The sequence below is a fragment of the Cyanistes caeruleus genome, chromosome 10 (genome assembly GCF_971803275.1).
Source record: "Cyanistes caeruleus chromosome 10, bCyaCae1.hap1.1, whole genome shotgun sequence".
Taxonomy (NCBI): Eukaryota; Metazoa; Chordata; class Aves; order Passeriformes; family Paridae; genus Cyanistes; species Cyanistes caeruleus.
The window spans coordinates 16,570,457-16,593,374 of record NC_141710.1 but is presented as its reverse complement, the minus strand read 5'-3'; the positions used below and the strand labels follow the sequence as shown (position 1 = coordinate 16,593,374).

The 22,918-nt window shown below is 61.2% G+C and overlaps 3 protein-coding genes across 7 annotated transcripts; 1 reads left to right on the top strand and 2 right to left on the bottom strand.

The window, feature by feature from the left end:
* Positions 1 to 244: 244 nt before the first annotated feature.
* Positions 245 to 14,162, bottom strand: VWA5B2 (von Willebrand factor A domain containing 5B2). Of its 2 annotated transcripts, none has more exons than XM_023932926.2 (22): positions 11,894 to 14,162; positions 8,480 to 8,635; positions 7,948 to 8,109; positions 7,411 to 7,624; positions 7,139 to 7,293; positions 6,549 to 6,680; positions 6,312 to 6,436; positions 6,008 to 6,184; positions 5,815 to 5,925; positions 5,498 to 5,700; positions 5,090 to 5,204; positions 4,829 to 5,014; positions 4,577 to 4,736; positions 4,212 to 4,501; positions 2,897 to 3,122; positions 2,467 to 2,811; positions 2,260 to 2,397; positions 2,064 to 2,183; positions 1,758 to 1,835; positions 1,493 to 1,562; positions 1,162 to 1,270; positions 245 to 891 (listed from the first exon to the last, which is right to left on the bottom strand). In XM_023932926.2, exons 2-22 carry the CDS (start codon positions 8,616 to 8,618, stop codon positions 283 to 285), a joined length of 3,864 nt encoding a protein of 1,287 aa, XP_023788694.2. In that variant the 5' UTR covers positions 8,619 to 8,635; positions 11,894 to 14,162; the 3' UTR covers positions 245 to 282. The 2 variants fall into 2 exon arrangements, with proteins under 2 accessions (XP_023788694.2, XP_023788695.2); XM_023932927.2 differs by having other exon boundaries at positions 7,399 to 7,624; positions 11,894 to 12,087.
* Positions 14,163 to 14,785: 623 nt separating this feature from the next.
* Positions 14,786 to 18,123, top strand: LOC147651334 (uncharacterized). 3 transcript variants are annotated; one of them, XM_086844714.1, is made up of 2 exons: positions 14,786 to 15,190; positions 16,256 to 18,123. In XM_086844714.1, the coding sequence occupies exon 2, from the start codon at positions 16,280 to 16,282 to the stop codon at positions 17,402 to 17,404; it is 1,125 nt and encodes a 374-aa protein (XP_086700840.1). In that variant the 5' UTR covers positions 14,786 to 15,190; positions 16,256 to 16,279; the 3' UTR covers positions 17,405 to 18,123. The 3 variants fall into 3 exon arrangements, with proteins under 3 accessions (XP_086700840.1, XP_086700839.1, XP_086700841.1); XM_086844713.1 differs by lacking the exon at positions 14,786 to 15,190 and adding an exon at positions 15,624 to 15,810; XM_086844715.1 differs by lacking the exon at positions 14,786 to 15,190 and adding an exon at positions 15,637 to 15,763.
* Positions 18,124 to 18,295: 172 nt separating this feature from the next.
* LOC111945199 (PHD finger protein 13-like) lies at positions 18,296 to 22,497 on the bottom strand. Of its 2 annotated transcripts, XM_086844717.1 has the most exons (5): positions 22,368 to 22,497; positions 20,615 to 20,707; positions 19,712 to 20,324; positions 19,357 to 19,395; positions 18,296 to 19,241 (listed from the first exon to the last, which is right to left on the bottom strand). In XM_086844717.1, exons 1-5 carry the CDS (start codon positions 22,467 to 22,469, stop codon positions 19,015 to 19,017), a joined length of 1,074 nt encoding a protein of 357 aa, XP_086700843.1. In that variant the 5' UTR covers positions 22,470 to 22,497; the 3' UTR covers positions 18,296 to 19,014. The 2 variants fall into 2 exon arrangements, with proteins under 2 accessions (XP_086700843.1, XP_023803642.2); XM_023947874.2 differs by lacking the exon at positions 22,368 to 22,497 and having other exon boundaries at positions 20,615 to 21,114.
* Between the last annotated feature and the right edge of the window lie 421 nt (positions 22,498 to 22,918).

The following is a 22,918-nucleotide window of genomic DNA, read 5'->3' as shown; positions in this document are numbered from 1 at the left end:
CAGCAGCCTCTGGGGTAAGGTTAGAACAGAGGAGCTGCAAAACTGCTTTGCCTCAAGGTTTCATTTGCCTTGATGGAGCCCATGAATCCCTCCAGTACAGCTTTTCCTATACCCCTGCCTGCTCCCTCCCACCAGAGATGGCTGGGAAGGGGGTGACCCCCTCCTAGGATTCTGGTGAGTCCTGGCATGGCCTGAATGGAGCCAGCAGCTCTCTGCTGGAAACAGAAACACCAGCACAGCTGGCTTGGAGCCAGGTGTCTTTATTGGCCCCTCGGGCGGCCGTCAGACATTGTTGGGGTCGTAGCACAGCATGTTCAGCTTGATGTTCTCGTCCCAGTGACGCAGCAGCAGGAACAAGTGCCTGGCTGCCCCTTTGAGGCAGCCCACGTCCACCCCCTCGGGCAGGCGCTGTGCCTGCAGCCACGCATCTGCCTTGGCTGCCACCAGCTCCCACTCCTCGAAGAACCCAGCGCAGCGATGCTCCAGCCACGCCAAGGCCACTGCTGTGGCCCAGCTGGCACTCTCCAGATCCTCTGGCCCCATGTCCTGACAGCTCACACCGGCCTCAGAGGGGGCAGCAGAGTGGGGCCCGGTGTCGGACTCGGAGCCGTGCCCGCTGTCCGCCTGCACCCACACGGCTGCGCTGGGCACCTCGGAGCAAGTGCTCCGGGATGTGGGCGAGCTGGGCTGCAGGGCTGCAGTGGGCTCCTGAGCCTCCTCAGCTCCAGATCCTGCCTCAGGCATGCTTCTGGCCCCTGGGGACACGGGGCTGAGGCTGGCACGGTGGGAGGCATAGGGGGAGGCCCGGCGCAGGCGGTCCAAGGGGATCTGCACCACTTCAGAGAAACTCTCGGTGAGCTGGAACGGCCCCCGGGCTTGCTGCAGCTGCACCTGCAAGGAGAGGGGACAGATGAGTGGGGGGTAGGCAAACACCAGGGGCTGCAGGAGTGTCCCTGGCACACAGGGACAGTCTAATGCCCCCCAAAAAGCCAGCCAGGATCCCCAGAGACATTTAAGGACACAGCAGGGCTGAGCAAGCACCTACTGGGAGCATCTTCCACTGCTCATTCTGCCAGGTGTGACCTGGGTGGCTCAGCTGGCACCCAGCAGGGCAGGTCCCCCTGCTGGGATGGGGACTGGGGACAGGGAGCAGGTCCTTACCAGTGGGAGGTAGTCATGGCTCGCATGGTTGCTGGAGCGCTCGCTTTCTGGGCTGAGGCACTGCGGGCGCAGCACCAGGCTGGGACCCCTGCGCCTGCTCAGGCTAAACCTGTGGGGTCACAGGCAAGATAACAGGACTGGGAGGAATTCCTGAATGGCAGCTGGACACCAAACTGCTGCAGGGAAGGGGATGGAACACCAAACCCCCCCACTTAAGCTGCAGGAGCTGGCAGGTGACATGGGACCAGCCGCTCCAAAAAATGGCACTGTCCCCCTCGCCCCACAACGTGCCATTTTTGGTCCCTTGCATCCCCCCACCCCACAGTGTCACCTGGAGCCTGCAGTGCTCTCTGTGGATTTCTGGGAGCCCATGGAGGTGGTGGAGGGGCTGGATGGAGGCCCTGCAAGGGGGGAGAGTTAAGCACAGTGGGAACATGATGCACCCAGAGGTGTGTCCCACTGCCCAGTACCTAGCAGGGCAGCTCAGCCCATGTGCCCAAGGTATTGCAGGCACAGTGGATGCTCCAGCTGTGGCAGGGCATTGAGGGTACCCCATCTCCCACCCTCATCCTTGGCCCCCTCCAGCATGGACACACCATTTGAGTAGTTCCGCTTTTCCCAGCCAAAGGTAGGGGAGGAGATGCTGCCTGGAGACCTGGGAATCTCGTCTCGCTCTGTAAAAGAGCAAAGTCTTGTGGGGTCCCAGGCTCCAGGGACCGTCACGGCTCACAGCTGCTCTCAGGAGCTGCTGTGCTGTCATGCCACATCCCCTTCCCCAGTATGGGGCAGATGCTTCTTTCTGGATATCCACAGCACCCTAGGCAGGCCCAGCCCCACACAGCTGTGGGTCTCTGTGCAGAACCCTGGGGAGCACAAATTGACATAAAGGTCTGAGTCAGTACCTGCAGTGCCAGGGGCCTCATCCTGCTCCTCTACATCCTGCTGCTGTCCCTGACCCGCTGAGGAGCTCCGGTGGTGCCAGTTCCCTGCTGCAGCGGCTCGTGTCCGGCTGGCTGAGCCAGCTGCAAGGGATGATGCCACCTCAACCCTCTGTCCCCTTGCTGCCCCCTCCCCATCCCACCAGGCCCTTGCCCGTACCTATGCCCCACACCTCGGGGGCTGCGGGTAGGGCTGCCTGTGTGGCACCGTCCACGGGCACCAGGCGGGTGTAGAGGGAAGGCACGTTGCAGGCTTTGCTGGTTTGCACGGCTTTCAGGCGGAACCGACGGGCAAAACCTGCCCGGAGCAACGCGGTTAGAGCGGGGGGCTGCGGGAGCCGCCCCAGGCAGCCGCCCCAGCACTCACCCTGCTCCAGCTTGGCTTCTCGCTGTGCCACGCTCTCATTGTCCCGGACGACGGAGCGCGCTGCCAGGCGGTGCAACGGCTTGTCCCAGGCTTTGGCCACCCGCCGTGGTGGGTCCTCCCTGCCCGGCCCCTCCCTGGGCTGCAGCAGTGACTCCAGCGAGGCTGTCACTTCCCAGGACACCGGCTTGCCTGCTCGCAGTGCATGGATCACCACCTGGCAGCGCAGGGGCATGCTGGCATCATCCAGGCTGGGCTGCCCCGGCTCGGGCGCAGGCGAGGCACTGAAGAGGTAGGAGGGCTCCACCAGCATGTCCCAGTCCAGGTGGGTGGGCGAGAGGAGGTTATCTGGGCAACGGCAAAGGGTGGGCTCAGCAAGGCAGGGGCACCCGGCTCCGTCCTCACCAACCTCGAACCCAGAGCCAGCACACACTTGACTCTCCTGCGCTGGGCTGCATTTGCCGTGGTTGGGGACCCAGCTCATCCAGCCGCCCCTCCAGGGACTGGTTCCTCTTCTGTGACACCTTTTCCAAGGCCTGGCAGAGTCGATGGGCATCCAGCTCCCCGTGTGGCGTGGAAAAACTGCGCCCAGCCAAGGCAGCACGTGCCAGTGCTTTCTTCTGCCGTGCCAGCTCCTCTGTGCTCAGGGCCACCGTGACCTGCGGTGGGGACAAGGCTGTTGGCAAGCCCAGCAGAGAGCCCGCATTGCTCTGAGCTGTGATGGGGCACCTGCGCCTCTCCGGCTGCTGGCTGGAGCCTTGGCTGTCATCAGCCCCAGTGCTCTGCAGGCTGGCACCAGCTGCCTCCCAGGGATGCTTGCCTGGCACCACAGACATGGGAAGCACCCACAGAGGAGTTTGCAAACATCCCTGGGGATTGACTCAGGCTAATGCTGGAGTTGCCAGGGATTTGTGTGTGTGCAGAAGTGAGGTTAAGTAGGATATTCAAGCTGGATGGTGTTACAATGGGATGCATTTCCCAGTGCAGAGTGATGTCCCTACATTGAGATGCTTCCCCTAAAAGCCATGTCAGGGCAGTGGCACCCATGCCACCTCTCATCCCAGCAGCAGGGAGCTGGGAGGATCATTTACTCTGCAGGGAAATCACTTACGCTTGACATTTCAGCAGCAAAGGTCACCAGCTGTGCTGCTGTGTGACAGGAGTGGGTTACCTAAGCCGTGCCATTGGGAAGGAGTGTGTCCTGGTGCTGGGTGACAGCTGGCCTCACCAAACCTTGGGGCCATCGTCACCAGGGCAGCTGCCTTTCCCCATCCCGGTGACCCAGCTGGGCTCTAAAGCCAGGTATGAAGCAGCAGGGATGTGGCCCGTCGCTAATGAAGCGTCTGGCAGTGTTGGCTGAGGGCTGAAGCCCAGCCAGCCAGCCCTTCTTCTCCAGCCCAACAGATTTGTTACATGATGCCAGCCCAGCTATTTTCCTTTGGTTTCTGCAGCTTTAAGGTGTCACTGAGCTGGCTCAGGGCTCTGTTAGACCCTCAGCTGACTGCTGGCCAGGGATACTAAGGGACCAGCTGCTTGGTCCCCAGCTGCCCCACTTCAACAGAGCAAGACCACCCAAGGAACATCATCCCCATGGCATCTGTTGCTGATCCCTGCTTAAAATCCAGGCTACAGCACTCTGTTTCCCAGCCCAGTGGGCAGATGCATGGGCACAACAGGGCAGCAAGGCTCCAGCTAAGCCATGAACAACCCCCACACCATGTGCCCCTGCACCCCATTGGTATCCTTACCTTGGTGCCAGCTGGGGCAGAGGGCAGCGGGGCAGATTTGGTGGAGGACTCACAGAGGGACAGGCTCTTCTGGCCCTGCTGGGAGGTGACATCGGCACCAGGAGCCGAGGAGCCACCCTCGGGGGCCACATCCCGGGAGCCAGTGGACTCGCTGCTGGTGGAGCTGCGGGAGAGCAGCCCCTGGCTGCGGTCAGTGCTGACAGAACAGTGTGTCAGGACGTACTGCTCCTGGATGTAGGAGGGCTGGTAAATCCGCTTCCAGATGTCTCCTCCAGAAACAGGATCAATACCTGCCCAGTGAGTACACACCCTGTCAGCCCATGGCTCCCAGGACTGCCCCAGCCCCAGCTCTGGACCCCACTCACTCCTCTCTGACACCTCTGTACTTCCAGCAAAAAGCTCCAGGGAGGCATCCCCGGTTCCTGGGTTGCTCTGGGATGGCTGGTGGCTCTCCCCAGGACTGGGCACTTCCTGCTGGGAGAGAAAGGCTGAACCCCGGGAGCTCTGGCGAGCTCCTTCCTGGCCCTAGGGGAGAGAGAGAGGACACCATCAGCCCCCCAGTCAGGGGGACCATGCACTGAGACCACCCCATCCTCCCAGGTCTGTGCCCGTCGTACCAGCGGGCGCCTGCCACCGAAGCGGGCGATGCTGTAGAGGACACAGTAGCTGATGAGGCGGTCACCGGGGTAGAGGGCCGGGAGCTCGGTGGGTGAGAGCAGAGCCTCCATACTGTCAGGGACATACCAGTCGATGGTGATGTCGCTGATGGCTGGCTCAATCGCCTTCTTCAGGGACTTGATCAGCTGGGGTGGCAAGTGGAGACAGTGTCAGACACGGCGGTGTCCCCGGTGCCCCCCACGCCCCTGCCTGGGTGTTACCTTGGGCTGCAGCCTCTCGGCCGGACTCAGGAACTCGGCACGGCCCCGGCTCACCTTGGCCACGGCCTTCAGCAGCCGTCGGCATGGCCGCGGGCCCATGCCAAAGCTGAAGCACCTGCAGGAGAGCCAGGGGATGGAAAGCCACGGCTGGGCTGGGGCCGGCACACCCAGTGGTGAGCCCTTAGCAGGGATGGGCAGAGGTGTCTGACAGCCAGAGAGCGGCCCTGGCTCCATGCTGGGCTGGGGCACCCCAGGAATAGCTGAGCCCATGGTCTGAGGGACGCGATGGGTGAAGGACACCCTTGGGGCAGGCGCAGGTAAGATTTGAGGCTGCACAAAGAGAAATCAGCGGGAACGGCGCGGGGGATTTAGAGAACACCAAGCTCTGCCGCGGTGCCGCTGCTGTACCTGACAGTGCTGGCCTGCCTGCGCACCAGCCGCAGGATCCTGCTTGCATTGCCCACTGCCACACCGGTGAAGAGGAATAGCTGGCGAGGGTAGCCGTGGTGGAGGGGCTGTGCCATCGCCCAGCCCAGAGCTGCCAGCAGGTTGGTGCCGCCAGGGTCTGCCCGCAGCCCGCCGAGGTGCTCGCAGGCACGCCGCAAGGTCTCCTGTCAGCACAAAGCCGGCCTTGCAGCGGTACCCCGGCTCACCAGCCCCTACCCCAAGCCAAGGAGATGGGAGGAGGACAAAGAGGATACCCAGGATTTGCCTGTGATACTCACATTGCTGCAGAGGCGACTGGATGGGAAGAGCGGTTTGATGTCAGCACCGAAGCTGGCGAGGTTGAGCAGTGTTCCTGAAGGGAGGCTCTTCAGGGCCACCAGCAAAGCCTCCTGAGGTGACAGCAGGGACCAGGGACAGCTGCTAAAGGCTGGCCACCCAGGGAGCACCCCTAGACCCATGGCCGTGCCTCACCTTGACCTTGTCAAGGTCAGGGCCACTGATGGTGTCGCTGCGGTCAATGAGGAAGAGGATCTCACGGGTGACGCTCTGCAGGTCCCCAGGGACACCCTCCACAACCGGGCAGAAGTTCAGCATCAGCACAGGGTTGCGGAAGATGTCTTTGTGGAAACGCTTCTGCACGAAAGCCACCTGCGAGCCGGGCCAGTCAGAGGCTCTCTCACAGCCTCCAGAGCACACCAAGGTCTTCCTCACCCACATCCCACCACCTCCCCCTGTTCTCCTCCCGGTTGGGGCAGCAGTAGCTCTGCCCTGTCACCTGTCTCTCGCCACTGCTGTCCTTCCTGGCAATCCGCGCGTAATCCCGGCGGCTCCGGATGTGTGCCTCGTACTCGGGGTATGTCATGGTGCCATCCTCAATCACCAGGTGGGGGCTGTGGGGCTCTGGGGGGCACAGGAGAGTTTCAAGCTACCCTGTGCTGCAAGGGGCTGAGGGATGCTCTGGATGTTTCTGTGGTGATGCCTCGAACCCTCCAAGGGCACCATCTCCCCTCACCACAAGGGTAGAGGATGATCTCCAGGTCCCTGTCATAGTGGTGGGGCTCAGCTAGGGTGACACAGGTGGTGGTGGCAGAACTGGCCCAGGGGTCAGCGTCAGCTCTCAGGGCATGTGATGGGCTCTCCAGCCCTGCAGAGAAGGGAAGGCAGCAGATAAGTCCCTCACAAACCCCCTCCTCAGCCCCCCACCCACCAGGCCCCACAGCAGTGGCTTGTTCCTGACAGAGTTAATGGGGTTGACTGGGCCAGCAGCAAGGAGCACACCCCCACCAACCAACCAACCAACCAACCAACCAACCAACCAACCAACCAACCATCTTACCCTCCTCACCCATCCTCTCCCCAGTGCATCATATCACCCCAGGGAAGGAGGCTGCTGACCTAAAACTGCCCAAAGGCACAGGCAGGGTGAGTTTGTGGGGTCCCAGCCCCAGGGATGGAATGGGAAAAGGGCTTTTTCGCCTGGAGGGAGTTCATGAGAATGCCCAGGAACAGGCCCTCACTAGAAGGGAGGGACCAGGGAATATCACCCACATTTTGAGGAGGTTTTACACAACCAACTGGTAACACTCAAGCCACATCCCCTACCTGCCAGCAAGCAGGGGCCCTTCACCAGCAGCTCGAAGTTGAACTCGTAAGGAAAAGGGTTGTAGGGTCGTCCCCGAAAGACATCCAGGCTCTCCACAGGTACCACAGTGGGTGACTGGCTCCGGGCACCTGGCCCCCCAAAACAGCTGGTGGGGCTGCAAGGGGAGAGGGGGTGATGGCTCCTGCCCCCCAGCCCTGCTTGCCCAGCATTGGCATCGCCCCCCTGGGATGGCAGAGACTGAGGAAGCCATGAAAATCACCATAGGGCCAACCTGTCGTCACACAAGCTTGCCGGCTCGCTCTCGGGGTTGGCGGGGACGTGGGGCGTGAGGATGGGGGGCAGGAGCAGGCGCAGGGCCCCGTCTGGCAGCGTGGGCAGCTCCTGCACTGTGTTCAGGGTGACGGCCAGGCTCTCCGACGGGCACAGTGTGCCAGTGACAATGATGAAGGTGGAGCGCTCCACGTCCTCATCCAAGACAAGGTGGCCTGGGCAGGAGAGGGATGAGGGATGGGGGCAGGTCAGCGAGGCATGTGGGGTTGTGGAGGAGGTCATTAGTGGCCCTAGTTGCTCCCAAAGGTGACAGCAGAGCACAGGTGTAACAAAGGTGTGCGAATGATGGCAGAGCCTCAGAAGAGGTGCAGGGAGGGCGAAGGAGACATTGAGATCTCCAGCCCCAGAGACACACCAGGCACTGGGGTGGCCTGGTAGTGGCTCTCAGCCCCTCATATCCCCCCACACTTCCCCCCTGCCCGTTCTGAGCCTCCTGGCCAGGAACACCCAACAGCACCACCCATGCCATGGCACTTACCGCTGGCACAGCGGCGCAGCCGGCCAGGGCTGGGGCTGCACTGGAGGCAGCAGTCCTGCACCCGGTGCCGGTTCTGGACCTGGAATGTCACCCGCCGGCTGCCCACTGCTGCCTCAAAGCCAGCCACCACCTCCGACTCCTCCAGCGGGTAGATGAAGATGCCTGCAGGCGGGAGAGAGCCCCAAGGCAGATCCAGGCATGGCCATTGCTGTGGCACGGAGCAGCCCGCGGGAGCCCCCCTGAGAGCCCGTCTGACTCGCTGAGATGCACGCGAGTGAGATACGGGAGCGACCAGAGCCTCACTAACCCAGAGGGAGGGTGAAATCCTCCCGTGCCTCTGTGATGGGACTCTGCTCAGTCTCACTCTCCTCCTGCCCACAGTGGGTGACAGTGGCCTCCATCTCTGCTCCCCAAAATGAGCAGGGTTTAGGGGCTGGGACACAGATGGGCGGGGATACTCTCCAGCACAGGGGCTTTCAGGGGGCTGTGCAGGCAGCCCAGGTCCCTGCTAGACCTGATAGCCTTCCCTTACCTTCCACAGGCTCCTTGTGGGGGTTGGTGTATGTGAGGTGAGCAGTGATGCTCAGGGAGTATCCGTTGGCACAAGCCTTCACCGTGGAGCTCTTCAGGGGCAGAGCCTCCCAGGACAAGAGGGTGTAGAGGCCTGGCATGGTCCCTCTGTGGGCAGCTGTGAACACAGGGAAGGCAGGTACTGGATGTTCAGGGACAGATCAGCTGGAAGGGGGCTTCTGCTCACAAGCCATTTCCATCTGCCCAGCCTGCAAGAGGGAGCAGGTCTCCAGCCCTCCCCCATCCAAGGCTGCTCTTCAGCATCCACAGAACACAGACACTTGGACCCAGGTCTCTCCTTGGACCCCAGCCCACCTGCAAACCAGGTCTGGAGCCACAGGAGCCCACAGAAAGGGCAACAAAATTCCTGTGGACAGTGGTTACATGCAAGCCCCAAACCCTGGCATACAAGCTGAGACTCCTGGACAGAATGGATAATGCCCAACCGCATACAGCCATCTCTCAGCCACCCCAGAGCAGCTCCAGAACCTCTCCAGGCCATCTCCTTTACTGGCTGTGAATCTGATGCTCCCATCTCCATTCATCCACAGAGGTTACCAGGGTAATTTTTTTTTTTTTTTTTTTTTTAAAAAAAAAGCCAACCAGAAGGGTGAGAAGCCCACAGTGTAACTAGGACAAAGCAGCGAGCAGTGTTTGCTGGGGGTTTAATAATTAACAACAAGGTCAGTGCTGCACGGAAGAACAGCACAGTGGGGAATGCACTGCAGGGTGGAGCCTGACAAGTGGATGATCATCACCTTCTTTGCCCAGAAATGGATGTGTCTGGGGTCCCACCTTTTGGCAGGAAGAAAGGTGGCTGGGGATGCCTTCCAGCCATGGCACTAACCCACTCCACACCTCTCTTTCCCTTGGGAAAAACACCCAGGAGCACCATCACAATTAATTGTCTGGAGTCAAGGCATCTCTCCCACACCAGCCCACCCCGTGCCATCAAATATTTGTGTAAAATATTCCTGTCAGCCTTAGCCCTGGCTGTGTGGGTCTGTGGACAGTGTGCATGGGGTCTGCACCTCTGCTCTGCCCCGAGCACCTGTGACCCAGCAGCAGCAAGGCCTCGGCCCCACACCATGTGCCGGTGCTCCAGCACACAATGTGCCCGGGGCAAGGACAAAGCCAGGTACAAGTGAGCCATCTGGTGCCCCCACTCCAGTGGCCTTCATCCTGCGAACAGCTCGTGAGAGCTTTGGTAACGGGAGGCTCAGGGTGTGGTCACAGAGCACCTCTCACAGAGCATCCTTGAAAGCAGAGCAGGGCTACATCCTTGGAGGCAGCACCAGGACCAAACTCTCAGCTGGCACAAAGCAGGGAGCCTTGGAGAAGCACAGAAGTGCATTAGCAACGTGGCTGCATCCCAGGAAAATCAGTCCATTACACCAGAGGGGAGCTCAACTGGCATTGCAGGGTTATGCTGGCAGATCCTGGCCACCCAACCACGCCCCATCATCACCAACCCTCCACCCTCTGTGCAGGATGCTGCATGCACTGCTGCGCCCCCAGACTGTGCTCCCAGCACACGAGGTGGCACAGGGTCCCTACTCAGCCTGCTGTTCCTCCACACTTGCAGTTCCATAGTTGGAACTTCCACAGCTGGTTCCTGTCCTGACCCCAGCACCCAGGTGGGATCTGGAGACCAGGATGCCTCCAACCCAGCCACACTGAGCCATTAAAGACATATTTCTCCCCAAAAGCTGTTCAATTTGTTCCCAAGGCACCCAGTTTAATGCTCAGCAACGTGCCCGCTATTTGCCGTGCCACCTGTTGGCCGGGTCACTGCCAGCTTGTTTACCAGGGACTTACTGGAGAAGCTGTCCCGGCTGCTTTTTATCACTTCTCTTTACATTTACTCTCACAGAGTAAACAGGCCCCATCTGGCCCTGCCACGCTTTGTGCTGGCTGTTCTAAGCCCCGTGGTAATGAATAAAACCAGACATGATGCTCCTCACCCCAGACTCCTCATCCTCTTTCCCTGGGGCAGCAACTTGTCCCCAGATGCCGATGTGGCATCACCAACAGGTCTCCCCAGCCCTCTCCCCATCCTCAGCATGATTTCCAGTACCTTCACAGCCTTCTCTTCTTCCTCCCCATCACCTCCACCTGCAGGAGCTGCTTTGAGCAGCAACAACCCCAATAAAAAAGGGCTACAGCAGGCTGGGGGTAGCTCTGTGCTGGCAGCTAAAAACCATCTGTGAAGGCAAGAAGGAGCTGACTCTTCCCTAGGTCAGAATAACCCAATGTTTCTCTTCTTGCCTGTGGGCAGGCTGTGTTTTCCAGCAAGGCTGCTGCAGGGAGTCAGGTGCCTGAGCCCAGTGGACCCTCCTTAGCTGCCTGGGGAGTTGTCAGAGTTTCACCTGCTGCAGCAACAGCCACCCAAGCTGGGGTTCAGCATGGTCCAGGGGAAGGAAGAGGCCAAACCCAACACAGGCAAACCCAGAGGAAATTTCCATTAGTGACAGATGCATAGGCAGGTTCAAGAGAAAGGATGAAAGGAGAGGAGCCCAAGCCTCTACAAGAGTGCCTGGAGTGAGGAGCCATTGCTGCCCCTGCTGCTCAACTGCGTTGCCCCCTGCTTCCCTGGCCTCCCCTCCCTGTGAGACATCCCATGGGGCACAAAGGCAGGAGAGCAGGGTCCATCCCAGCTCCTGGAGCTTTGAGAAGGCCACGGAGCCAGGAGGTGATGGTGCTGTTGCCCTGTTCCCATGGGACACACCACTTCACAGAGCCCAAAGAGGAGTGAAGGGGAAAGGAATTGCTGGATGGGGCAAAGGACTTTCTCCAGCCTGTGGTGCCTCCTGCTTGGTCTGCTGAGGAGTGGGAACAGGGAGCAGAGTCCACTGCACACGCGCGTGCAAGCTGGCACTCACACCCTGACTCTGACACCGCATCCAGGACCACCAGGACCTGCACTCCTGCTCTTGCCTCCCAGAGCCACTAAAACCCCTGGAAAAACCCATCCTTGTGTCAGGGAACAGGAGTTACTTGCCCTCAATGCGCCCTAACACAGGTACCCCCCAAAAGAAAAGTCTCAGCCACACAGATTTCCCCTGACAAGGGCAAATCCTGACCCCACAGAAGGGTCCCAGTGTCCTCCAGCTCGGGACAGCTGTGGCGTGGCTCAGGGACCGGTTGCTGATAACCTGGAGCATGTTCCCAGCAGTTACTGGAGCCAGCCCTGTCCAGCCGCTGCTGGATGGTGATTTCAGCACTTTTGTGGCCCTGCTGTCTCACCTCCACCTCTCACCCCTCCTATGACCCAGAGCTGCCCTGACAGCAGATGTGCAACCCTGGGACACTGAGGAATTGTGGGACACCCCCAGGGTCCCAGGCCACCCTGCCTGCCCCTGGCCCTGGTCCTTACCTGGAGGAGGAGGAGGAGGATGACACAGAGGCTGCAGGCTCCTTTCAGTACCCGCTGGGTCCCTGCCTTCTGCAGAGCCCTCTTCCCTGCGGATGGGTTTCCCTGTCCCTCTGTCTGGGTGGCTGCGGTACCCGGGGGATGAGCGGTCCTTCCCCGCCTCTCCCTGCTGCAGGCTCCCTCTCTGGCACTGGCTCCTTCACCGCCCTCGCTCCATCCCTCACTCCCTGTGCCAGCAGCAGAGCTGCTCCAAGCCCAGCCTCATTAAAGAGACACACTCCCTATACCGGCACCCTGGGGGGAGGTGGGGGATGCTCTCACGGGGAACGCTGGGGGTCTCAGGGGACAGCCAACACCCTCAGAGAGTGACAGGCACCAGTCAAGAGCAGAGCTCATGGCTGTGGGCTGCTCTGTACCCACAGAATAACAATGTCCAGGCAAACTAGGGTGCTGGTGAGACCCTTGGTGATGCTGCAGCAAGGAAAACCACGGGCTTTGTCTGACTGGGACATGTAACCACCCCCCTGTGTGCCCCCACAACAGATCATGGGGCAAAATAGCCCCCATCAACCAGCTGAACTCTCCAGTACAAATCATGTTGGCCACAAGTGTCACAACCAGCTTCACTAGGAAAGGTCTCAGCTGCCCTGAGACCATAACAAAATGACTGGGAGCAGGCAGATGCTCAATATCCACCCCAACTCCAGATGCCCTGGGGTACCACTGGGCTTTCCTCATCAGCCTCCTTGGGCTGCAGTGAAATCACAGCCCTGAGGAGCAGGAAAGAGGGGGGATTCAGGGACAGCCCAGCTTTTGGGTGACAAGTGTGACAATAAACCCCCCTGGGGAAGGTGCAGGCAGTCAGGAAAATCCCAGTAAAGTCAGGACATGTCTGCTGGCAGGGAGATCTCACAGCCCAGAGCGCACTGGGAATCCCTCAGCCACTGACAGCCCCACGTTCCCAAGCAGGACCAGAGAAATCCATCAGATTTGGGCTAATCCCTGCCCTGCCTTTCCCAGGCAGCTCCCTGTGCTATAGATAGGACTGTGCTGCTGCAGCTTTTTATAGAGCACACCGAGAGGAGTCCCCCCCACCTCCTGCACCACAGAACCCACCGTCACAGCCACACCGAACCTGGAGCCAGTCCAGGCACAAACTGGGGCAGAAAAATCCAGCAGCACCACAAGGGGAGCAGTCCCCACTCCTCAGCAGGTATTTTTAGATCTCACCTCTGAGCTGACCCATATGCCACTACATCTTCAGCTCCCTGACAGGGGTTTCACAGGTGACAGCAGGAGGAGCAACAGCGGAATGTCAGTGGAAGATGCCCTTTGCTGCACACGGTAGCGAGAGATGCACTCCTCCTTCCTGACCCCTCACCCTGAGCTTTAGTCAACAATTATCTGGCCAAGAGGCACTCTGTGCATCCCTAGAGCCCTTGCTAGAGAACTCTGAGCCATTCCCTCCCCCATGTGAGATGCCCCATGGCATATCACTTCCCCTCCTGGTGCAGAGAGGAGAGCTGAAGTGTGCAGCTGCTCCCCTTCCCTCTCCTTTATGACCGCAGGAGAAGGATGCTAATCCATGTGTTATCCCCCCGTGACAGCCGCCAGCTCTGGGAGCTGCTGGAGGCCCCCCACACACCACAACACATCCACACAGCCTGCGACCTGCATGGGGCTCCTGCTCCCATCATCACAGCAAGCGCCAGAGCCACTCCAGCCCCAGAAAAAAAACCCACAAGCTTTGATTTTTCTCTGAGATATCATTTCTAGGCCAAGCTGAGGCGAAGAAAAGCATCCAAATGTGAGCACTGGTTCAGTGCCACCAGCCGGGGTGATGGAGCTTGGCCAGCCCACAGCCACAGTCAGACGTCGGCCCTGGCGTGACAGCAGGTGAATAACAGCGGCATGTGCAGCTGGGGACACAGCTGAGCCTCCCCCGGATGCTGGCAACCTTCAGCAGGAGACACACAAAGGCTCCATCCCAGTCTGCTCCCAGCAGCATCAGGCATCGAGTGTTTGTGTCCCTGCTCTGCACTGTCACAGCTTCCCTCCAGCAGTTCATCGCAGACACAAATAGACCTGGAGAGCTGGCACTGCTCTTCAGCAGAGCTAAAACGTGCTAAACTCTGCAAACAGAGGCCCAGCTCAGCCCAATGGCTCCATTTTCACACCCCAGTAACACCTCACTAGCAGCTGCAGCACCACCCAAGGGAGCAATCAGAATCTGGGTATTCATCCCCAAATCACCTCTTCCTTGAGCTGAATTATCACCCACTGACAGGGCTTGCTGGAGGGGGCACAGACCACAGAGATTTTACAGATGTTCTCAGGTCCTGAGTAGCCGACAAGCCCTGTGAATTTAGTGTGAATTTAGTAATTTTGGGAAATAACCCAAAACCCCGGCTGGCAGCAACTGTGCTCAATGCAGCTGCAGCTCCTCAAACCTCGCTGAAGACTGCACAAGCAGAGAGCTTGCCTGCAGGGAGAGGGGCAGGGGGGTCCTCTTTAGCTGCTCCTTAATAAACAAGAACTGAAGCAAATCCTGAGGATGGACAGCCATGGAGGAGGAAGGTGCTAGTGGTGTTTCTGGTCAAAATCAGGCACACTTTGGCTTAACCTGTGTAATATCGGTCTGCCCACTTGTAGGGAATTACAGAGGGCTTGGAGGAAGGAAATGAAACAACACATCAGCAGAGATAGAGATGGCTGGTGGAGACATCTGGGATCCTTGGGGAGAGGGGCTGGGAATGCTGCCAGCACTCCAGCCTGCCTAACTGGAATCTTCCCAGGATGCTGGCAGAGGTAGATGGAGGGGCTGGAAGCCCCTGTGGGGCTGGCTCTGACAGACCCAGGCCACACACTGGTGGCTGCTGGATTTGTTTTCGGCAGGCGAAGATAGCAGGGGCTCCCAGCCGAGGGGCGGGCCCGAGGGGATCCCGCAGCAGTCTCCCCGCCGGGGCTCGCTCGCTGGCACCAGGCTCTCAGGAGAAAACGAAACTGCCTGGATTTGAGGAACCCGAAACTCCCGTGCCGGTGACGCCCGCCTCCGCTTCCTGCACGGCGGGCGAGCCCCCTGCGAGGCTCGGGGGTGGGGCTGTGTCTGCGGGGCTGTGGCCACCCCTCATTGTGCTGGGCCACCCCTCATTGTGCTGGGCCACCCCGCATCGTGCTGTGGCCACCCCTCATCGTGCTGTGCCATCCTGCGCCGGGACGCTCCGCACACGGCAGCACAGCGGGTGCTCCGGCTGTATCGCCGCTCCAGCTTCCTGCCCTTCTCCCGAACGTCTGCTCGAGGTGAGACACGGAGGTTCAGACCGGCTTGGGCCGTCGGGGCTCGGCGGGGTCCCGTCAGGTCAGCCTGTCCTTCACAGTGGAGCTCAAGAGGCTCAGCCCTTTGCCCACCTGCGGGCAGGGGCTACGCGAGGGCCGGGCAGGGACCCCTGCCCTGCGGGGTTTGTCCCCAGCCCGCCGTAAAATGTTCGGGGGTCGCGGTGGCGGCGCGGTGCGCGGGAAGGCGGAGGGATGGCGGAGCGGAGCGGGCATGCCCGGGCACATCCCGCGGCGCCAATGGCCGAGCGGCTGCTTCCCTCTAGCGGGGACCGGGAGCTTGGCCGGCGGCTGCGCCCAGCCCCGCTCCCCCATCCCGCCCTCCCGCTCCCCCATCCCGCCCTCCCGCTCCCCCATCCCGCTCCCCCATCCCGCCCTCCCGCTCCCCTCGGGCCGCCGCCCCTGCGGCACGCGGTGCAGGCGGGCGGTGCAGGCGGGCCGTGGTGCAGGCGGTGCAGGCGGGCCGTGGTGCAGGCGGTGCAGGCGGGCCGTGGTGCAGGCGGTGCAGGCGGGCCGTGGTGCAGGCGGTGCAGGCGGGCTGTGGTGCAGGCGGGCAGCGAGCCCGGAGCGGCGGCAGCGGCGGAGCGGTGAGAGCGGCGGCAGCGGGAGGGGCGGCCGGGACAGCTCCGCACCGCGGTTCCGGAGCGCGCTTGGGACCCCCGGGGGGGTGCGGGGGTTCCCGCCCCCCTCGCCTGTCCGGCGTCCCCGCTGGCCGAGCGGATGGGCCCGCGGGGAAGGCGCCCGGTCCCCGCGCGAAAGCGGCTCCTGCGGGCAGCGCGTCCCGGCGGAGGTGGCTCCGGGGAGCCGCTGTGCCCCCGCCCTACCCTCGGGGCTGGGCTGCGGGGAAGGGGGGTGCGAACAAGCACCCCAGCTGGGCCAGGTGCCAATCCACCGTGACACGTGAGCCGAGGGAAGGTGTAGGAGTAGCAGTTCTGGCAAGGACGGTGCGCCCTGGAGCAGGCGCAGGGAGGGCCAAGAAAAGGGAAAGAAGTGTTGTGAAGATTTGCGTTAAACTTTATTCCATGTCCGCAGTGTAAGATCCTCTGACTTGTAGCAATGGGGAGACCCAGGAAGGAGTCTGCTGGCACATCGTCCCCCCGACCGGCCACAACCGCCTCCAGAACTGCCCCCGCTGCGCCCCCGCCTTCGACTTCAGCCGCCCGGGCCAAGGCCCCAGCTGCAGGGAGCCAGTCCCGGAGCACTTCGGCTGCCAAGGCCAGCACCCCCACGCAGGGGCGGGGGACAAAGGCAGACTCTGCTCAGCCAAGATCCACAGCATCCCGCGGAGCCAGAGGAGATGCTGGGGAAAAGAGCAGAGCACCCACCAGGAGTTCTACAACGCAGAAGGTGCCTGATGCCAAGGGAGCCGCTGGTCCTACCAGAACTGACCCGTGCCCGCAGAAGAAGCAGCCTGGGGCTGACCTGAGCAAGGCCTGCGACCAGTTCCTGCTGCCTGTCAAGAGCCAGGACATCCCGAGGGTGGAGAAGGAGACCCGGGGCCAGCAGAACAACCCCAAGTGGTACGAGTGGCGGGAGAACCGCATCACTGCCTCCGTGGCCCCCAGAATTGCCAACAGCAAGTTTGCCAACAACAAGACAGACGAGGTGCCCAAGTCCTACCTAAAAGAGGTGGTGAGCTCTGGCTCCAAGGTGCAGACCCCAGCCATGTCCTGGGGGATCCGCAATGAGAAGGTGGCTGTGGAGGCCTACAAGCAGAAATCACAGAAGGGGGGAAAGCCAGTGCAAGTGGAGGACTGTGGCCTTTTCATTCACCCGGAGAAGAAGTGGCTTGCTGCCAGCCCGGATGGGATCATCAAGGATGCAGCCACAGGGAAGGACCTGGGGCTGCTGGAGGTGAAGTGTCCCTACAAGCACAGGAACAAGACAGTGCGCGAGGCCTGCAAGGACAAGGACTTCTGCCTGGAGGTGGATGGGGATTCCTATGCCTTGAAGAAGAATCATCCCTACTTTACCCAGGTCCAGTGCCAGCTGGGAACCACTGGCTTCCAAAAGGCCGACTTCGTGGTGCACACCACCAAGGAGACGGCTGTGGTCCCTGTGGAGTTTGATAGGGAGTTCTGGGGGAAGACAGTGCCCAAGCTGGAGAAGTTTTACACGGAGGCAGTGATTCCCCAACTGGAGCAGAAGGCAAGCAGCTCTGTCTTGGCCAAGGAGGAGTAGACCATTGCTGGCCTACCTCAACTGGGTGCTTGTTTGGCTCCATAACTCCAGTTTTGTCCCCTAACGTAGAAGTTATACCCCCAGGTTAGTTGCTGTTCCTGAACCGTTCAGAGCCTTGGAACTGAAAAGTTGTACCAGCAGGACCCTGCTTGGTAAGGGTCCCCACAAACAGTGCCTTCTTGCTGCCTCAAGCAGGTCAGCACGCAGCCCCCAGAGCCTTCTTGTCCTGTCGCACTCACTGCATCCCCCACCTGTCCCAACAGCATGCCTAATGGAAGCAGGCACACCTCTGGATCTGCGAATAAAGCCAATGATATCTCTGTGTTGGAATTAGAGGCTTATTTTGTGGAGAAAACTGGAGCCTTTGGCACCTCAGTTGCTGTTGGGACCAGTTTCTAACTGCACTCCAGAGTGGAGACAGAGACAAGGAAGGTTTGTCGGAGCGCAAGAGCAAAACTCTTTTGAGCCAGTGATGTGCCTAAAGCGTCAGAGCAAGGGCACATGGACACCCTTCATCCATCAGCCTTCGGACCTGCTGCTTCTGCGGAATAACCCATGACACTCCCTGTGAGATGCCTGCAGGCTCTGGAATGTGATTCCCACTAAAGAGGTTGTCCCCCAGGCCATGCACTTCCAGAAGCCCGCCCATGGAGTATTCCTGTAAACTGCAGCAATGTGGAGAGGTGGTCATTGCCAAATTAAATATAGATGCACTGGTCTGCTCGTTTCCTGTTGTTTTTGCAGCTTGGGATTTATCTAGGGGAATAGCAGGGCTGAGAGGTGTCACTACACCAGGTCTCCTCCCAGCCACAGCAGAAGGAAAGCAGGGGACCACTTGGGTTCCCAAGGGACATGAGAACCAAGGTCACTGACCTATGCCAAAGCCACCGCTGTTATGGCAAAAGTATTTATTATATACATAAGACTCCAGTCACACTCCACAGGGCAAGGACCAGAATTTTCTATAATACAAATTAACTATAATACAAAGTAACTATTATACAAATTAACTATAATACAAAGTAACTATAAAAACATAAAGCACTTTTGGGGCCCAGGCTTTCCACAGGAGGAGAGAGGCACAGGGACGAGCCTGGGGGCTGCTGTGTGACAGGGGGCTGTCCCACACCTTGCCCCCTGCTGTGGTCCCACAGTAACCAGATGTGCAAGTAGGAAAGTACCCAGTTAAGAATTATAGTCATGGGGACTGGCAGGTGGGGGTTGAGCTGAGTGTCACCAGGACAGGAGCGGGGCCTGCATCCCCCAGGGAAAGTGCAGAAGGCACATGGGCAGGGCTCTTTGGAGGGGCTGCGAGGAGGAGGTGGGATCCAACAGTTAGTGCATGTGGGGCCCCAGGAGATCACAAACACTAACACACCACCCACAGGGATGAGCATCTGGACCATCCTCCTATCCCCCGCACACTTCTGGGATAACCGAGCTCTATGGCCAATATGATCCTCAGGGAGGACACGCAGGGCAGCTTGCAGGGGCAGAGGCGTGAGGGGGACAGTCCGGCCCTGTGTCCCAGCCCCTCCCCTGCCAGTGCATTGATTGTCTAAGTCTTCAGGTTAAAAAGGGACCCCCAGCCTTCCTGCTCTGCAGGAGCATCAGTCAACGAGGCGTTTGCGGGGCACTGTCCGAGCTCGGTTGGAGCGGCGAATCTCCTGCTTGGCATCCCGGCACCGCTGGCAGATGAAAATGTCAGGCACGTTGGATTTGCGGATCTTGGCACAAGAGAGGTGGATCCAGGTAGCACATTCATTACATTCGATCATGGGCCTCCCTGCAAAGGGCTTCATGCAGAAGCAGGTGATCAGATCCCAGGCATCGTCGTCTGCTCAGGGACAAAGAGGGAGACGCTGGTCAGACACCACCATACCAGCCGCAGGTCTGGTTGTGGCCAGACCAGCCAGTTCTACTGGTGTTAAATGGGACAGCCCCCCACTCACCTTCTGCTTTGGTGTTGGGAACTTCTGTGAATTCGACTGCTAAAGTTGCAAAAGGGGGAAAAAAGAGAAAAAAAAAAACCAAACAGATGAGTAAGGCAGCCCTACACCCCAATTCAGACCTGTTTCAGGTCTGCACTACTTGCTCTGCAGAACACAGCTACCAAAGGGCAGGTCAGCTCCCTGCCCTCTGCTCTTCACCCCCCCAAGTCCCAAAAGTATTACTCTTGCTGGGAGAGGCTTGGGCTATCGACAGACCCTCCCTGTGGCCAGCAAGGGTGGCTCCAGTTGAGGGAGGGACAAAGTTTGGCACTGGTTGCAGCACAACAGGGCCCTCTGCAGTCCCCCAGACACTTACCACTGAGCTGGGAGGTCTCTCTGCTTGTATCTTCCCCTGTGCTTTGGTCCAAGGTATGACAGGGACTAGGGCTTTTCCTCTCTCCAGAGAAGGCGTTGTGCTCCTTAAGCTGAGGATCATCTGTTGGCTTCTCAGTTCCCTGTGCTCCATACATCAAGTTCTTCTCCTCCGTCGTCGGTTCCTCCAGGAGGGAGCTGGGCTGGGGGTCCCCAGGCGGGTTGAGGGAAGGCTCCAATAGTTCCTCTTTCACAGGAGACAGCTGTCCTGCCAGTGCAGCCAGCTGCTTCACCCCATCCTGCTCTGCCCCAAAGTCCTTCCAAGCACTCAGCGGCACCCTCTTCTTCACCTCCTGCTCCAAAACGCGTTTCTTTGCTGGTGGTTTCTTCCGTTTGATTTGCTGGGGCCGGACGTTGTAGAAGGTGGTGGAAAAGGCAGGGCTGTTCATTAGCAGGCCACTGCCCACAGCCCCCCTGGCCACAACATTCCTGCTCTTCCTACTGTCCATTGGGATGTGGCCATCAGAGGAGTGAGATGAGGTCGAGCTATCGCTGTCCTGAGTGCTCCCCGTGCTGTTCTGGGGGCTCATGCTGCCTCCGTGGGTCCAGGGCACATACTAATGACAGGACGGGAAAATGAGGGATTAGACCCAGAGCACAGATACTTGGGGTAAGGAGAGAATGACTCTCCAGCAAAGTTCAAGGCCAGACTGGATGGGCCCTGAGTAACCTGATCTAGTGGGTGGCACCCCTGCCCATGGTAGAGGAGTTGAAAATAGATGATCTCTAAGGTCCCTCACAACCCAAACCAATCCATGATTCTTTAAGATTAGGAGCTGTGTCTGCGCACGGCAGGGAGACCAGGAGAACCAGTGTCTTTGTAGAGGAACACTGCAAGCCTGCTTACCTCTTCAGGGTATGGGATGTAGCCTGCATAGGCCAGAACGAAGGTGCAGAACTGGTTGAAATCCTCCACAGTTCTCCGCCGTTTCTGAAGTGGCTGCAAGAAACACCGTGAGTGGATTAAACTCCTCGGATATCCCAACCAAGCCGATATCACAGCTGGCTCTGGCGGCAGCCCTGGACCACCGGCCGTTTTACAAGCACGGAGTATCGAGGTCACCCAGACATCCATCCTTCCCGTAGCGCTTCATCATCTGCCGAGGCGAACGCAGCCCTTCCCTTTAAACCCAGATGCCGGGCGGGGTGGTGGCGGGGCTGGGCGGGGGGGAGGGAGGGCCGGACACACGCGACGACACCGTGACGACATGCCGGGACACCCAGAGCCCGGCAGCCGCCGGCGGAGCCTGAATCAGGGGCTCGGGGGCCCGGTGCCGGGATGTCCGCCCACGGGCGGTGACTCCGGGATGGGGGACGTTCCCGGGGCAGCGCCCGGCGCGCTCGGGGCTCGGTCCCGCGGGGGGCAGCGGTGGGAGGGCCGGGCGCCGCCGGCGGCACCGGCGTCCCCCGGGGCAGCCCCGCACCCCGCGGCCGATCGAGGGGGAGCCGAGGCCGGGCAGCAGCGCTCCCCCCGCGGCGGCGGCCGGGGCTGGGAGGGGGTGTCGGGGGCGGCCCCCCGCGCCGCCCGGCCCCGCGCCGGGCACCTGATGGCTCCCAAGATGGCGCCGCGCTGCCGGTCCTGCCCCGGCCGACCGGCCGGGGGGGACCCCGCCCCCCAAACCGACACCCCCGCGCCCGCGGCAACCGCGCCGCCACGGGACCCCCCGCTCCCCCCGAACCGGCGCGCAGCACCCCCGCTCCCCTCCGTACACACGCGCACCCCGGCACCCCCGCAGCCCCCGGCCAACCCGACCATCCCGGGCCCCCTCATGGGGATCCCGAGTGCCGCCACCGTCCCCCCCGGGGCAGCATCTCCCGCCCGTGCCCACAGCCGCCCCCCGAGGGCTCGTCTCCCACGCACGGCCCCCGCGGGCACACACGGAGCCGCCCCCCCGCGCACACAGACACTCACACACACACCGAGCCCCCCCAGCCAAGCTTCCCCCTCCAGCACAGCCACCCCCCCGCACGGAGCGCTCCCCCACGAGGCCCTGCGCGACACACGACCCCCCCCGCACACACACACACACACACAGAGACACACACACACACACACAGAGGGACCCACAACCCCCCCAGCACACACACACACACACACAGAGACACACACACACACACGGAGGGACCCACAACCCCCCCAGCACACACACACACACACACACACACACACACACACACACACACACACACGGAGGGACCCACAACCCACAACCCCCCCCAGCACACACATGGCCACACTGAGGGGACCCCCCCGTACAGCCACGCCGAAGGACCCCCCCTGTACACACACAGAGCCACACGGAGGGCACCCCCTCCCTACACACACACACAGAGTGAACCCCCCCGTACACACACACAGCCACAGAGAGAGGACCCGCCCGGACACACAGACACAGGGACCCCCCCCAGCACACACATACACAGAAGGGACTTCCTCCCCCCGCACACACACGGGGAGACCACCCCCCCACGCACACACACAGCCACACCAGCCCACCCCCCTCCCGAGGGCACCCCCGCACCCCGCGGCGGCCCCGCAGCCCCGATGCCCAGCACGCAGCCGCCCCCCACCGCCATCCGCTCCCCACCGCCCCGCTCACCTCCTCGGGCGCCGGGGACGCGGGGCTGGGCACGGGGCTGCTCCCCGCCGAGCACGGCCCGCCGCGGGGGCAGGGCTCCGCCGGCTGCCCGCCGGCGCTCATGCCGGTGCCGGTGGCGGTGCCGGTAGCGCTCCCGGTGCCGGTAGCAGTCCCGGTGCGGTGCGGTGCCCGCCGCCGGTGGGAGCGAGGCTCGAGCGCCGCCCCGGCCGCAGGGGCGGGACCACCTGGTGGCGGGGAAGGCGGGGGCGGGGCCTCGCGCCGACCGTCCCGGTGCGGGGGGGGTGCCGGTGAGTGTCCTTCCCTCCCGGTACCGAGCACGGGAGCGCAGCCGGGCTGGACTCGCCCGGACCCGCCGCCGCCGCCAACGGCAACGCCGAGGCACCGCCCACCGCCCGCGCGGGGTCGCGGCTCATGGAATGTTGGGGCTCGGGGGGAACACCGCGTTCGAACGGTCCCCGCGCGCCGGGGGCGGGGCGGCACCCACCCCACCGGGCTGCTCCATCCCACCTGGCCTGGAACAGCTCCAGGGCTGGGGCATCCTCAGCTGCTCC

Coding starts and splice junctions, on each gene's coding strand:
- VWA5B2 (XM_023932927.2), bottom strand. CDS start 8,618: ATGCCAGGCCTCTACACCCTCTTGTCCTGGGAGGCTCTGCCCCTGAAG. Junction 6,185..6,311: donor ACAGCAGTGGCGAGAGACAG/GTGACAGGGCAG, acceptor CCCGGCTCGCAG/GTGGCTTTCGTGCAGAAGCG. Junction 5,926..6,007: donor CTGACCTTGACAAGGTCAAG/GTGAGGCACGGC, acceptor CTGTCACCTCAG/GAGGCTTTGCTGGTGGCCCT.
- LOC147651334 (XM_086844714.1), top strand. CDS start 16,280: ATGGGGAGACCCAGGAAGGAGTCTGCTGGCACATCGTCCCCCCGACCG.
- LOC111945199 (XM_023947874.2), bottom strand. CDS start 20,842: ATGGATGTCTGGGTGACCTCGATACTCCGTGCTTGTAAAACGGCCGGT. Junction 20,325..20,614: donor ACATCCCATACCCTGAAGAG/GTAAGCAGGCTT, acceptor TCCTGTCATTAG/TATGTGCCCTGGACCCACGG. Junction 19,396..19,711: donor AGAGACCTCCCAGCTCAGTG/GTAAGTGTCTGG, acceptor TTGCAACTTTAG/CAGTCGAATTCACAGAAGTT.